Consider the following 16962-nt stretch of genomic DNA (forward strand, 5'->3'; position numbering starts at 1 on the left):
CCAAACTCATTCACAATCTTTAAAAACATAAACGTAAAAACTGCAAAATGATTGTAGGGCCGGACGAGTGCACTCCAAGTAAGGACCATGCAGGGAGACATCAAAACCACGATTTTAACATTATGAGAGTATTTAATTTGGGTGTTTACCCTTACACCGATGTGTGTTAGCACTGTATACTCAGTACTTTCCCAAGTTCTGTGAACAAAAATCACAGGCATGTTACACGGGTGGGATTCGAACCCACGACCCTTGCAACTCTAGAGCAGTGTCCACCAAGATTACCGGGTACCTAGAGGCAGTTCGAATCCAAGATGTCGACATCCAGAACGTAGGAGGTCGACGCTCCGAAATAATTCATCTTAAAGCCATTGGACCCTTTCGGTAAACAGTGTTGTCCAAGGCCCACACTTTGTGTACCACAACTTCTATATCAAATAACAAACCTGTGAAAGTTTAGGCTCAATCGGTCATCGGAGTCGGGAGAAAACAACGGAAAAACCCACCCATGTTTCCGCGCGTTTCGCCGTGTCATGACATGTGTTTAAAATAAATCCGTAATTCTCGTTAACGAGAATTTATATTGTTTTACCGTTTTCTCAAAAAGTAAAGCATTTCATGAACTAATATTTCAAGAGAAGTCTTTCACCATTACCTTCTGTAAACCCTGTAAATTATTTGTAAATCTGTGAACTTTTTTTTTTTTTCTGTACCGAAAGGGTCCAATGGCTTTAACATAAAATAACATAACAGAACTACTAAAATTTTATAAGGCGTTCTTCCATCAAGATCATACCCCACATGAAAGCAATTACCATGAAAAAGGTGAGTCTTTAGAACTTTACGAAATGCAGACAGAGTAACAGATTCCCTAATGGCAGTAGGAAGATTGTTCCAAATCATTGGCCCAGCTACACTGGCAGCTTTTTGACCTAGAACTTTGTTTGCTCGGGGAACATTCGAGCGAGTGGTGTCAAGTGTGGACCGAAGAAATCGTGAAGGAGTGTAATGTACCAGTTAAGTGGAAATAAATCAAGGAGTAGTTTTGTTCAAGCATTTAAAAACAAGAAAAGCAACCTTAAATGGGTTAATTAGCTCTCTAGTTGGTAGCCAGTGAAGTTCAATAATAAAATGATGGGGTTATATTCATCGTCTTGGGATGATCACCCTGAAAATTTCGCGAACCCAAGATAATAATATCATGGAAAGACATCATCATATTTTCAAGATGTGGTCATCCCGAGATAAATCATCTCGGGATGTCATCATCTTACGTTTATTATGTCATCGTCGTGTTGTAAAATACCTAAGGTTCTCAAAAGGTTGGATGGCACTTTCAGAGCTCCGTAGAAAGAATAAGGAGTGGGGTTGCTTTGAAAGGGAAGGAAGACGTTTGTTTATCACTCCTAAAACTAATGCGATGGTAACTTGTTTGGTTCGAAGTATAGCAGCTTTCGATAGTATAGATCATTTTGAGAATAATTTCAATTCAAAGTAAATGTGCTTATGGGAAAAGATGTCAGTTTTTATCATCCGAAATTCGAATCTGAGAATCGTTACTGTCAGAAACGTTTTTCAGGATGTGTGCTCAAATGAGTATATCTGCGTGGACATAACCGGTCTTCCATCTTTTGAAATGAAATTGTCACATGTTAGTTTGATTGTATAATTAGAACAAACAAGCGGTTCCAGAAACCGAATGTTTACTTTGCCTTTCCTAAGCGAGGCGTTATAATGTGTCACGTGTTTCGGTAAGATTCGGGCTTCGCGCTTAAGTTTTTCGGGTTTAGTTAACTGAGTTTTACTAACTTGCCCCAAAATGTTTTAGTAACCAAGTTTTTAAACGTTTATTGGCATACATGTCTTGTGCACTAATGGTATCGAACACATCCAGTTGAATGGTCAACTTAAAGGCAATGGACACTATTGGTAATTACTCAAAATAATTGTTAGCATAAAACCTTACTTGGAAAGAGTAATGGGGAGCTGTTGATAGTATAAAACATTGTGAGAAACGGCTCCCTCTGAAGTAACGAAGTAACGAAGTTTTCCACTAAAATATTTGAACTTGATTTCGAGACCTCAGAATTAGAATTTGAGGTCTCGAAATCAAGCATCTGAAAGCACACAACTTGTGCAACAAGGGCATTTTTTCTTTCATTATTATCTTGCACCTTCGACGACCAATTGAGCTCAAATTTTTACAGGTTCGTTATTTTATGCTTATGTTGAGATACACAAAGTGAGAAGAAACGAAGAAAGGTGTCCAGTGTCTTTAAAGGCAAAGTATACCCTTTTCTTTTCTTTCTTAACCGTTCGATTGTTCTAATCCTTTATAAATGTATGTATTTATACAATTGAACAAACATGTGAAAATTTCATTTCAAAAGGTAGTAGCGTTTTTGAGATATCGCCGAGAATCAGTAGCGAATAGACGATATGACCTGTGACATCACATGTTTACAAAAGAGCCACAGAGCCTGGACTTCCTGCAGGCACGATTTGTACACAGCACAGTGGAAGAAATCATAACATCTTAAACTTTATGGAGATTGCAATGTCTAATTCTTATCAACTTTTAATACGATGAAAAAAGGGGTACATCTCAAAACTTGTCCAGCTTTTGGATTTATGTGGAAATTATGCCACAAAATGTAAACTTTCCCACATGACCAGTGTGGTATCTTGCCTGCCAGAATACTCTAAGGATGTACAAGGTCACACTTGTTGTAAATAGAGTTCACGTTGTCTATACGCCACGCAGGAAGGATAATCCCTAATAAGAATATACAATATGAGAAGCGTTTACCACAGTAACGCTTCTCAGGTATGTGAGCCACACAACATCAGTAACCCCTACTCTTCCATGAAAAGTGCTCCAAGTTCTTTTTCGTGCACTGCCAACCGTCGTACACGGGGCCATAAGGCTTAATGTCCCATGCGAAGTACAGAGAAATCATGGAAAAGTATCTTGCTAAAGGAAACAAGTGACATGACCGGGACTCGAACCCACACCTAGTTGAGTCCGGTGCTCCGCCACGACACGCTTGAAGGGGCATCTATTCTTCGGTTGCGATGTATTGGTGTGTTTTTATCATGTTTCTAACTCAACATTTCTGTTCAATTAAAGGATTTTGGTACTTTTTATGTGACACAAAACACATGTCAAAATACTTATATTTAATTTACTTGGTTTAAAGATAATGATAGTATAAAGCTTCCCTTGAAATATTACTTGCTGAGGTCTCGAAATCAAATTCGTGGAAAACTACTTCTTTCTCAAAAACTATGTCACTTCAAAGGGAGCCGTTCTCACAATGTTTTATACTATCAACCTATTCCCATTACTCGTCACCAAGTACGGTTTTATGCTAATAACTATTTTGAGTAATTACCAATAGTGTCCACTGCCTTTAAAGGGAGTGTACACTATTGGAAATTGTCAAAAACTAGCCTTCACAGTTGGTGTATCTCAACATATGTATAAAATAACAAACCTGTGAAAATTTGAGCTCAGTCAGTTGTCGAAGTTGCGAGATATTAATGAAATAAAAAACACCCTTGTCACACGAAGTTGTGTGCGTTTAGATGCTTGATTTCGAGACCTCAAATTCTAAACTTGAGGTCTCGAAATCAAATTTGTGGAAGATTACTTCTTTCTCGAAAACTACGTTACGTCAGAGGGAGCCGTTTCTCACAATGTTTTATACTATCAACCTCTCCCCATTACTTTTTACCAAGTGAGGTTTTATGCTGAGAATTACCAATAGTGTCCACTGCCTTTAAGTTGACTTTTATAATTTGCTAATAATCTCTGCAAAATGGTACAACAATTTTATCTCATGTCTTGTAATCCTAAATGTGGATGCTTTGATACCTAGGTAGGTTTACTGGTAACATTAATCTGATTGGGGTGGTTAATAATGGGTTGAACAAAAACTAACTGACTTGATCGGGATTTGAACCAACGACCTCCAAAAACGTGCCGGCGCTCTTCAAACTGAGGCATTGAGCGGTCTCCTTTTTTGTCAATGTATTTGTTTGGGGTGCCAGTCAGTAGCCATACAATCTTTAACAAACTGTGGTTTATTAATTTTGGTTTTTACCCATACACCGATGTGTGTTAGCACTGTATACTCAGTACTTTCCCGAGTCCTGTGAAAAAAACATCACAGGCATGTTACTCGGGTGGGATTCGAACCCACGACCCTTGCAATTCTAGAGCAGTGTCTGTGGTTTATTACTTGATATTTGAAATTTAATTTTGAGAAGTGTTGGTTATGAGCAGAACTGGGGATGAGGGAAGGTAGAGACTTGACGTTTCGAGTGGTTTGCTCGGCTCGTCTTCAGGGGAATTACGTTCGTCGTGAGGATGAGTATTATCTGCTTGCAACATCGAGACTCTGCTCAAATAGTGTGGTCACAGAAAATGATTTCAGTTTATTGCTATCCTCCAAACATTAACCTGAGAAACGTTACTGTCAGATACGTTTCGGTTAAGAGAACCGAATTCAAACTCTGGTGTTTCTGATCAGCAGAGTGTGGGTTCGAATCCCCAGCCATGACACTTGTATCCTTAAGCAAGACACTTTACCATTGCTTCGTCCTTCGGATGGGACGTAAAGCCGTTGGTCCCATGTGTTGTGTAACGCATGTAAAAAGAACCCAGTGCACTTATCGAAAAGATAAGGGGTTCGCCCCAATGTTCCTGGCTGTGGCTGCTTAATGCGCCGTAGCACCTTGTAAGCCCTTTTAAGTGCTACATAAATGGGTCTCAGAATCCATCACTGCAATAACCTATCTTCCGGAAAGTTTATATATACTCAGCGCCTTGAGTACCTTGTTTGGTAGATACGTGCGCTATATAAGACTTCGATATTATTATTACTTAGAGGATAAAAACGATCGAACGGATTCAAAAAACAAAGGTATACTTTCCCTTTAGCTTTGACCAGATACATTTTTGTTGATCAGAGCTTTTTTTTACATCAAAATTGCCACTGTCGTAGTGCTTTTCAATGCTGATTTTACTATCTTTTTTTAAGCCGATTCAGAAAAGGGGGTCCTGAAAATATTAATCAGGAATTTCTTTTTAGGACGGCAAGTCTATACTACAGAGTACACATCAATTGCCCACTGAACGGGCCATTTCTCCGAATCTTCCCGGTCCAATGCAAGTGCACCAGACCAAGCACTAAATTTTAGTTACATCAGTACTAATTCTGTCAGGTCATTTGTTAATGATTAATAATTCATACAGAAGTCAATTAACGCTCCATTGACAGGAACAGCTCGTGTTCGCACAATGCAACACGAAGTCAAACTAATGGGACTAGATCCGCATTTAATTGAAAAGAGCTAATTATTACCAATAGCTATTAGAGGAGGGGTGAAAAGAAGGGCTCACGGGAAATCTGTAGTAATGGACATGAAGAACGTGGCTATTCATTTTCTCTTATTCCCTTGAAACAACCTGTGAAGTGGATGTATACAAAACAAAAGTATACTGACATTGAAGATCAATATGTGCTAAACAAACACCAGTATACTTAATGCAGCCCAAGCTTCAACCTTTTTGACCCATCTTGGTATTTTTTTAGCAGAGTACAAACACATCTTCTCTTGATAAGGATACAAAAGGTGTGAAAGACGGAGAGCTCGTGTAAATTACCAGGGGACTTCTTTTGACAGGCAAGCGTCTGTTTAGCTTATATGGCACTTTCTATTTCCCACATTACAGTTAATCAAATACATCAAATCTGAGCAAGATTTGAAACGCGACTCCCTTTATACATCAGAATATGAACACTTTTTGTCCGACGAACTTTGAACCCGAGAGCTCATCGCGAATGTCACCACTTTCTGTCACTTGTCGCAAAATGACTCACCTTACACTCCTCTGACTCACTTCAAACTCCCCTGACTCACACCACACTCCATTGGCTCACAACACATTCCCCTAACTCACTTTACACTCTCCTGACTCACTTCACACTCCCTGACTCATTTCCAATCCCCCGACTCACTTCAAACTCCCCTGATTCACACCGCTCTCCCTGACCCACTTTACACTCCCCTGAATCTATTCACACTTCTCTGACTTAACACTCCTCTGGCTTGACACTCACCTGACTCACACCACACTCCCCTGACTCACTTCACACTTCCCTGACTCCCTTCACACTCCTCTGACTCACTTCACACTCCTCTGACTTGACACTCCCCTGACTCACTTCACACTCTCCTGACTCACACCACACTCCCTTGACTCACTTCACACTCCCCTGACTCCCTTCACACTCCTCTGACTCACCTCACACTCCTCTGACTTGACACTCCCCTGACTCACACCACACTCCCATGACTCACTTCGCCATCCCCTGACTGTCTTTACACTCCCCCTGACTCACTCCACGCTCCCATATTCGCTTCACCCTCCCCACCCGCTCAACACTCCTCTGGGCTCACTTAACACTCACTGACCCCTCCGCACCATTTCCGGGCACACTTCATACTACTCTGACTCACTTCACGCTGCCTTATACTCTCATCACGCTTTCCGAACTCACTCCACACTCCTCTGACTCACTCCACACTCCCCCTGACTAGCCTCACACTTCCCTGACTCTCTTCGCACTCCCATGAACCACTTCACACTTACTGACTCGAAATGCTGAAGACAACATTATTTATATATCGACCGCCTATTTTCATGTTTGTGTTTGCCCCTTAAGTGTTTAATTAAAAATCAATGTACATTAAATGCCTTTGAGAGTCATACGACTAATAAGGGAAGCACACGAAGAAAAAACACCCACACTTAAGGTACCTTCAGAGGGAATTGAACCAACGACAAATTGTTATAAAACGTGTGTATTCAATATACCAAAACTGCTTGTAATATTTACGAAAAGTTAACAACTTTTATTACTGGCAAATAGTATTACAAAACGGCTTGACATTAGCTGTCGGCAGGGTTCGCCTTAAGGTACACAAGTTTATGTTTTGAGCAACAGTTAAAGGAACACGTTGCCTTGAATCGGTCGAGTTGGTCTTTGAAAAGCGTTTGTAACCGTTTTTTATAAAATGCATATGGGTAGAAAGATGTTGTAAAAGTAGAATACAATGATCCACACAAACATGCCTCGAAATTGCGTGGTTTTCCTTTTACCTCGTCGACTAACACGTCGGCCATTTATGGGGGTCAAAATTTTGACTCCCATAAATGGCCGACCATGTTAGTTCGCACAGTAGAAGGAAAACCACGCAATTTCGAGGCAAACTTGTGTGGATCATTGTATTCTACTTTTAAAACATCTTTCCAACCATATGCATTTTATAAAAAACGGTTACAAACGCTTTTGTTTTGACCAACTCGTCCGATCCAAGGCAACGTGTTCCTTTAATGCATAATTATCCAACGTGAGTTTATGGTCCATTCTGAGAGTCAAGTTGTTGCTCTGTGTTTACTTTCTGAATGAATGAGCTGAGTAGTGGGTGTCACAGAGGAGGTAAGAGGGTTGGTATGAAACAAGAGATCATTAAATGCAATGGGACACCTATGGTAATTGTCAAAGACCATTATTCTCTCTTGTTGTATCTCAACATATAAAACAAATCTGCATACAAAACAAATCTGTGAAAGTGTTGACTCAATTGGTCATCGTAGTTGCAAGGAAGAAGTAAAAAAAAACACCCTTGTTGCACACATGTGTGGCCACAGATGCCTTTTAAAATTGTTTAAAGACTTCAGGCCTGAAGCGTTTTAGTATTTGACTAAGAAATTACCTCCTCAATAACTACGTTACTTCAGAAGGAGCCGTTTCTCACAAAGTGTTATACTCTCAACAACTCTCATTAACAAGTAAGTGTTTATGCTAATAATTACCTTGAGTGATTTCCACTAGTGTCCAGTGCCTTAAACTGCCGTAGAATGACCTTTACAACACAAACGACCATGACATCGTTGGCAGTTCCAGCAAATAAATACGACCATGACACACTGAGAAGTCAGCTTTGCGACAGTGATTGAGAAGGGACACTTAGCAGCATACTGATGGCGATAGCAAAATGACAATGACAAAGCTGCCATGGCGCTAGATCTTATCCAAATACAACAAGGCTGTATACACTTAGGTAATATGAAAGACGACATTGTCACGACAGTTACATCACGAGTAAACAAAATCAGCCAAATCAGATGATTCGGAAACTGTCTTCGAATCAACCCATGTTTGTTTGTCAAGTCATGGCAGCAAAAAGGAACAGCGACCATTTTTCGAAAAGACAGTGATCAAAACAATGATTCGTTTTGATAATTTTGAAAACTAATTTTTGCATGTGTTATCTAAGAAAGCACACGGGCAGTGACGGTAATTGTACAATGGCCACGACAAGTATTGTAGCTAGACCAGTTTTAGTGATGGGCTCTAAATCCAATTTAGTCCACCAAGGGCTGGAGCCGTGAGAGTGCATGCCTTGGAATAGAGAGGCACGATATACTTATTATATATAACCATCGAAGTAACTTATACAATATAGCAAGAAACAAGTGACTTTGCTGACAGTGACGACAGACTTATAGCTAACTTCACTGAGACTGCCTTAGTGACAGAGACCTATGGTCCAAACTGTTGTATCATGATGTAGTCGCGAGAGTGCACACCTCGAAATAGAGAGACACCCAACGAAATAGTATCATATAACCATAGAAATAACTTCAAGCATTAGTAGCAATAAACATGTGACTATACTAACACTGTTCGTCACAGTGACAACAAAGTTATGCCTAGCTGTACTGAAACTGCCCTGGTAACAGATACCTATGGTCCAAACTGTAGCACCATGATGTAGTCGTGAGAGTGTATGCGTCGAAATAGAGAGACACGGTACACTATATAAAACCATAGCAAGGGACAAGTGACCACGCTGACAGTGACACAAAACATAAACCGAGCCCTATTTCATAGAGCTTAAGCAGAGAATAATGTTTCAAAAATCCCTGCTTAGTAATAATGAGCAGGATACCAATCATAAATTGTACACGTGACATGTTATTTTGACAGGTATCCTTACTCTGGTTAGCATCATTTTGTGCTTAGCTTGTTTTTTGTGCTTAAGCAGCTCTATGAAATTGGGCTCTGTGAGCACTGGTGCAAAAAGGAAATAACACTTGACACAAAACTTCAGAGAACACTAGAGTTACCAAACTGACACTTCGGTATTGCCAGTGCAGTTTAGGAAACGGCACTTCGAGACACCCGTTCGTTTCTCACGTTGAAGAGGTTTTGATTACTAAATACACTGATTTGAAGGCACTGGACACCATTGGTAATTGTCAAAGACCAGTATTCTCACTTGGTGTAGAACAACTTAACAACAAATCTGTGAACATTTTGACTCAATTGGTCATCGAAGTTGCAAGAGAATAATGAAAGAAAAAACACCTTGGTTGCACAAATGTGTGCGCTTTCAGAGGCCTAAAAAAGCTTGGTTTCAAATGAAAACCTTGCGTGAGAGAACCAGATTGGCAATAAAAAGGTTCTATCTCGCTGGAAAATCACGTTGGCATGAAACTGATGACAAAGTTTCGTCGTTTGTAACAGGTCATTTACATCGATTTATATGATTTGAAGCATTGCAGGGTGAGGTATCAATATATATATATCTCGATTTAAGTAAAAGAGAATGAAATAAAAGACAAAGCGAGCGTCATCACTACTACGAGTTCATGGCATAACAAAAACTTTGAATGTGTTTTTAAAAACTTGTTTAAAACGGTGGGGGGCGTGAAACTGAAACATAGCTTGTTTGTTCGTTTCTTTCTTTCTTTGTTTTACTTATCTCTCGCCTAGTGGCAACTCTCTCCTCGCTGACAAGTCTCTCACCGGGTGACACGTCTTTCCCTTGGTGATCACTCCCCCGCCTGGCGACAACCTCTCTCTCTCTTTCGCTGAAAACCCTCTTGCCTAACGACAACTCTTTCTCCCGGTGACAACTCTTTGGGACGACTACCCTGTCATTTACGCCTAGTGGAGGCAACTCTTTCGCCTGGTGACAAGTCCTTCACCATGTCATCACTCCTTCACCCGGAGAAACCCTTTTGTCTGGTGACAACTCTGTCGCCTGGTCATGAGAATGATGTTGCCTGGTCATGACAACTCTCTCACCTAGTGACAGCTTTCTCACCTGGTGACCACCCCGTCGCCTGGCAACAACTTTCTCACCCTGTGACAACCTTCTCACCAAGTGACAACTCTATTACCTAGTGACCATTCCTTGCCCGGTGACAACTCGCTCACCTGGAGACTACTCTCTCACCTTGTGACAGCTTTCTCACCGGGTGATGGCTCCGTCGCGTGGTGGCAACTCTCTCACCTGGTGACAACTTTCTCGAAAAGGGACAGCTATATTACCTGGTGACCATTCCTTGCCTGTGAACATTCCTTGCCTGGTGACAACCCCCTCACCTGGTGGCAACTCTCTCACCTAGTGACAACCCCTTCACATGTTGACAACCCATCTCCTGGTGGCAACTCTCTCACCTATAGTGACAACTATCTCACCTGGTGACAACTCTCTCACCTTGTGACAACTATCTCACCTGGTGACAACTCTCTCACCTGGTGACAACTCTCTCACCTGGTTACAACTCTCTCACCTATAGTGACAACTCTATTACCTGGTGACCATTCCTTGCCTGGTGACAACTCTCTCACCTAGTGACAACTCTCTCACCTGGTGACAACTCTCTCACCTGGTGACAACTCTCTCACATATAGTGACAACTCTATAACCTGGTGACCATTCCTTGCCTGGTGAAAACTCCCTCACCTAGTGACAACTCGGTCGCTTGGTGGCAAGTCTCTCACCTGGTGACAACTCTCTCACCCGGTGACAACTCTCTCACCTATAGTGACAACTCTATTACCTGGTGACCATTCCTTGCCTGGAGACAGCTCTCTCAGCTGGTGACAACTCTATCGTTTGGTGACACAGGACAACAAAAAGTTACACAAGACAAGTGTTGCCGTCTGATCCCCTACATCTGATTCCAGGTTTGAGTTCTTGAAAGAGCATAACCAAGTCTTACAAATGGAGTCTGATTCCAAGTCTGAGTGAGCAACAGAGCCTTGTGCGTCTGAATCCGAGACTAGGTCCACAAGAAGGTACTCGACAAAAGGCATGCCCGGACTCACATCATGGACATAATTAAGCAACCACCGTAAGTCATCAAAACTCATTAATTATTGATTTATATTAAACGTTTAATGAGCAAGGGTTTTGTGATGGTTACAACCTCGACGGAATTATATAGTGCAAGATAAATTAGCAAAACAAAACAACAAACTAGCGACCGATCGTCGGAAAAGTTTGGCTCTTTCTTTTCCTATGTAAATAACTACTTGCAAAAATAATTGATGACCTGACGTTTCGACCCTAGTCTTTCTCGAAGGGTAAATAATTACATGTAACACCACGATGCTCTTTGTTTTTATGCTTTCTTAAGCAATCAACATGTCCAATGTACACTTCTTCGTTTATTCACTTTTCAACAACACATAATATAAACAGGAAAGTCATTGTGAGCTGACAGTGTTTTGCTCTTAACCTTTGGCGTGATGTCTTTATACAATGATGTACAAAATAATATGACTGTGAAAAGTGGGCAATTGAAAATATTTTACATTTTGGGGGTAAGTAAATAAATGTGTAAATAAGTAAGTATCTTAATGTGTGTAATTCATAATCATAGACGACAAACCAATGTTTGTATGAGAGAGATTGGCTGTTGCCAGCTTGGTGTTTACTCTAAATTACGAATATAATACCCATATTATACACCCATATCAAAAGTTGCTGAATTCGCACATGTGCGAATTCAGCAACTTTAACTGGATTCCTGGTTGACGTTTGATCTGATGCTGTAATGCGAATGAAATCGATGAAAACATCGACGCGTCGCGACGTTTCGACTTATTGCACAAGGGTTTTCATGTTTAAACAACAATTAAAAAAATTAATTCATATTTTATTTAGAATCTTTGGCAATCGATTTATGCAAGGGGCGTAGTTGTTATCGTTTGGTTACATTATGCCACTTGAGTAATGCTAATTGCACAAAGCATGTTGATTACGGTTTAAAACTTTGCATGGCGAAAGTAACAAATATCTCTTTTGATTGGTGTATGACTCAAAGTATGATTAGTTGTTTTTTGTGTAAAAGTTACAAGTTATGGTACATGTACACTGTGCATTCAAGGTCACTTGCGGAGCACAAGCCGCAGCGAAGCCGAAGCCGTGATTTTGGACAGGCTCAAAGTCAAAGCCACTCTTGCATTCTAAAAAGCAAATACAAGTTGAATTGCTGCAGATTAGCTTCGCCCCAGTGTTCAGATTCTTTAAAGACACTGGACACTACAGGTAATTGTCAAAGACTAGTCTTCACGGTTGTTGTATCTAAACATATGCATAAATCAACAATCCTGTGAAAATTTGGCCTAAATCGGTCGTCGAAGTTGCGAGATAACAATGAAAGAAAAAACACCTTTGTCGCACGAAGTTGTGTGCTTTCTGATGCTTGATTTCGAGACCTCAAATTCTAAACTTGAGGTCTCGAAATCAAACTCGTGGAAACTTACTTCTTTCTCGAAAACTATGGCACTTCAGAGGGAGCTGTTTCTCACAATGTTTTATACCGTCAACCTTTCCTCATTACTCGTTACTCGTCAAGAAAGGTCTTATGCCAATAACTATTTTGAGTAATTACCACTGCCTTTAACTCTTAAGGCAATAAAGAACTGCCTTGGGTAGACGTTCAGATGCTTTCACTCGTATGAGGGAAACAAATTATTTTCGAAGTAATATGGTTTTCTAAAAAGATAACAGTTTGTATGTCCTTAATTATTGAATCGGAGAAGCGTTACTACGTAACACGTCTCAGATTTTGTGTTTTTTTAAAGGGAATATTCTTCATATGTGTACTACTAATCGCTATGGAATTTCATTCTCAAATTAAGGTTTTTTTTTTCTAACTTCTAAAACAATCGAACGGTTAAAACAAAAACCAAGGAATACTTTGCCTTTAATCAGAATAATTTATAAACTTAAAAGTCACAGCAACAAAGGCTTTATATCCTTCACTTTATGGTGGATTGTATGATGATTGTGACGGGTGTTTCGGGTAAATTACTAGTGACAACTGTAAAAGCAGTTAATAACCATCATTAAATAAGTTTATAACCGTATAAATACATTCATATTAAATACACAGATTTCATCTGTAGTCCGCCCGTGGCGTACAACAACGTGTGTAAACTGTCATTGCTATTACGTCCAAATAGTATATTTCATATAACAAAAATATTATTAAGCTTATAAAATGAGTAGGCATCGCTAATTATCCCATGGGACAATCGGAGATACTTATTTATAAATAAGTTATCCAAATATTGTTCATGGAAGGTAGAAAATCGTCATTTGGGGCTATAACGTTCATGAGTTTCTTCAGAAGTCTCATTTATTTCAAACAGTTTGACATCAAAAAATTTGATTTCACAAAACCAACCCCCAAAACGCTTTCAGTCGCGGTCCTGTCTTTTGTCCTCGGGTTCACTCTGCGCATGCGTGGAACTTCCCGGCGACGAGGAGTGACTTCTACTGCTGGCGCTGCTCCCATTGGTCCGCGATGACGTCATCCTCTGGCACTTGCAGTCACGTGACTGGACCTTGGTCTCCTTCTTGTACTTGACTCGGCGGTTCTGGAACCAGATTTTCACCTGTTTCTCAGACAGGTTGAGATAGGTGGCGATCTCGATTCTGCGCAGGCGCGAGAGGTACATGTTGGAGGCGAACTCTCGTTCAAGCTCGAGAAGTTGCGTGCTCGTGAAGGCTGTTCGGATCCTCTTGCTGCTAGAGAGGTGATCTTGGTCTAATCCCGAATGCTCCAAAGCTGTGCAATGAAAAAAAGATATACACAAAGGGAGTCATAATTAGGGATGTTTTTATTGTTGAGGTTTTTTTTCTTATTTCACGCAATGGTGGGTGAGAATCGACCAACTGGGCCTCAAAGCATGTAAAATAATGTAATAGCAGGAAAAAAGGAGGGGAAAAAACCTAAACAAAAGAAAATTAAGACAAGACTATGGAAAAACCTTTTCCAGCTTGTTTTTGTGGGTTTTTTTTCACACAAACAAGGCCTATAAAGACATGTCAATTTTCTGTATTCGTAGAAATTTGATTATCTCCAATCGAGCTAACTCTGATTTGGCTTATACTTTACATTGTTTTAGAGAGCTATATCTGATCTGGGAAAAACTACGTCGTTATGACAAATCAAAATCGATTCAAAATGTACAAAGGTTTGAGCACCCCAAATCTTAGAAGCACAATGTGGGCCTACTACCTACAAACCACGCCCCTGAAATGCTACCCCCCCCCCCCCCGTTTTTGTCGTTGTCCATTTAATTAAGTGTTACGACGAAACAATTAACACAATTTTAAGCGATTCATTACGTTAAGAAGTAACAACATAGACTTGAGCAGCACACTATACAAAACCGAAAACTATTCCAAACATAAGCAGAAGTGGTGAACTTCCTTTGTCTAACCCCCCAAAACATATAGTAAACATAAAACTGTCTATCTGTGTGTGGACATGCATTTATGTATTCCAACATCAATTTTTAGTTAAACTCATTTCATTTATTTTAAATTAAAATGATGGGAATATTGGCTTTAATAGAAAAGAGAAACTTATTCTTTCTTAAAACGCAATTTTTGAATTTTTCTTTTGCAAATGGACGTGCGTAACCATGAAGCTAGCCGAACTGCTCCAGCGAAACGTGGGGGGCCTACCCTCATTTGTTTTAAGCGCCAAAAGCTAATTAAGAACTCACTTTAATATCGTCTAATTAGATATTTTGCAATGAGTATAGATTTGTTTCTTATCAGAATTCATAAAAATCACTACATTTTAATCTCATTGTGGAAAATTCGATTTGTTTGTGTTGTGGGTTTTTCTTGACTGGCGCGGTATCTGAAAGCTTTTCTACAAGTTGGGTTTCCTGTCAGTTTTCAAAAGGGTCGCTTAGAATTGTTTCCCTTTATTTTTATAAAGCCTCCCACAACACAAATAATAACCATCATAAAAGGCAATATATTTTTTCTTCATTATTTGTAAAGTTGATTGCTGTAATTATTTATTTACTAATACAATGTTGTACAAAACATCAGCATAATTTCAATGTGTCAGAGATTTTATGGTATTTAATGTTATATTATCATTATTTGTATTACTTTATAAAACTAACTGTAGACTAGAGGCGTGAATAAAAAATCACTGAAAAGGAACAAATACTCGTAAAACAAAATGTTTATTTTTTTGTTACGATTTGATGTTTTAAATTCTATTTTATTATCAGAAAACGATGATTATTTGAAGTTATGAACCAGTTTTTCAAACGAACACCAGTGCACCAACCATAACGGCACGTTCTGTGAAGAAGGGCAACTCTGATTAATTTTTTATCATTTTCAGAAAGTCACTTCCGGTAAAGGTCAGTGATTTGACCTCTCACAAAAGCTCTTCGTCAAGTTTAGAATTGATTCAGATTTGACTCAAAGAAACAAGATTACTAATGAACTAAGTTGAGATAATTCAGTCAAATTGTTCAAAAGTATTTATTGATTTTGTTCTAATGAAAATAAAAATTAAATTAAGTGAAGGAGATGAATCTTGGTGTTTTTTTAATAATAATGAGAGAGTGGTTTTTTGTTCAACAGTTAGTTAAAATGTTGCTAAATATTCTTTAGAGTCGCCATTTCAAATGAACTACAAATTTAAAAAACTTTGACAGTGACACTTTTTGTGCTTTGAGAAAGACTCTTAAGTCGTGAGTCTTTAGTTGATGTAACCTCCTAAAAGCATTGTTGCTGTCCTGGAGAGGGTGGGTTGCAAAATCCATTTGTGCTCTGTGCTCATGCTAGGGTCGAAACGTCAGTTTCATTAACTATGTTTTGCATTTATACCAAATAGGTTTGTTTTGGTTGGTGAGCAGTTTGTAACAACAGATTTTATTTTTTATTTTAAGTACATAAATGCAATGGTTTTGAACTTACCCATTGGAAGGTACTGAAGTCTCCTCGGGTCTATTGTAGGTCTGTACGAGGAGTGCGAAGTCGGCGGTGTGTGCTGGCTCAGACCATGGGGAGGGGGAAGCCCCAGCGAAGCCGGGTGAAGGTGATGGTCCCGGTACGAGTCTAGGTACGGTCTGGCGGGTAACACTCGGTGTCCACTGGTGGAGTGTGGCGGGAGGTTCAACGGGGACTTGAAGACCGTCACACCTGAAGTTGGAGGCATCCCCGGCAGTCTACCGCAGGTTGCCTGTGCTTGGTCCCGGACGCAGATAGGGCAGGTGGGGACGGTGTCGGTGTGGGTCTGGTAGCATCGGAGGGCTTTCGGTTCCCCGTTACGATGATGCATGGACGGAGGGGTACGGGGGTGGTCCCTCTCGCTCGAAGGTGGTTGATTTAAAATCAATGAATCGACATAGAAAGAGCGAGACATTGTCAAAGAAAAAAAGACTCCTTTTTCTTGTTTATAAAAAAGTTTTATAAATCAGTGTTACAGCACTCAAAAGTAGTTTTCTTGTTGTTATAGGCATATACGGTGACAGAGCCAGTTGTGCGCCTAAGCATGGAATGTTTGCTTGTAGGAGGGAAGAAACCCGTGCCGTGATGTGTAGTAAGAAGGCCGATAGATGTCGTGTCAGCCGACCTGCGGCGCCCTTTTATACAATCCCACCGCCCCTGTGTGGGTCCTGAGCTAGGCTACCCGGGCCTCGGTTCCACGGGTGTATCGGATAGGCTATTGGCGGTTCTGACATTGAACTGGCGACCGATCTGGTCCGATACAGCCAACAACTCGCATGCGATAATCGTTATTATGACTCTCGTCATTAC

The 16962-nt window shown here is 40.1% G+C and overlaps 1 protein-coding gene across 1 annotated transcript; it reads right to left on the reverse strand.

Moving 5' to 3' along the window:
* Positions 1-13580: 13580 nt before the first annotated feature.
* Positions 13581-16567, reverse strand: LOC139936684 (GS homeobox 1-like). Its single transcript, XM_071931550.1, has 2 exons — positions 16120-16567; positions 13581-13951 (listed from the first exon to the last, which is right to left on the reverse strand). Exons 1-2 carry the CDS (start codon positions 16565-16567, stop codon positions 13581-13583), a joined length of 819 nt encoding a protein of 272 aa, XP_071787651.1.
* Positions 16568-16962: the final 395 nt, after the last annotated feature.

Source organism: Asterias amurensis, chromosome 4 (genome assembly GCF_032118995.1).
Source record: "Asterias amurensis chromosome 4, ASM3211899v1".
NCBI classification, from domain to species: domain Eukaryota; kingdom Metazoa; phylum Echinodermata; class Asteroidea; order Forcipulatida; family Asteriidae; genus Asterias; species Asterias amurensis.

What these genes read in the sequence shown, in the direction of transcription:
- LOC139936684 (XM_071931550.1), bottom strand. Translation starts at nt 16,567, where the DNA reads ATGTCTCGCTCTTTCTATGTCGATTCATTGATTTTAAATCAACCACCT. An exon ending in ACTTCAGTACCTTCCAATGG is followed by an intron (nt 13,952 to 16,119) that starts GTAAGTTCAAAA and finishes TTCATTGCACAG; the next exon opens with CTTTGGAGCATTCGGGATTA.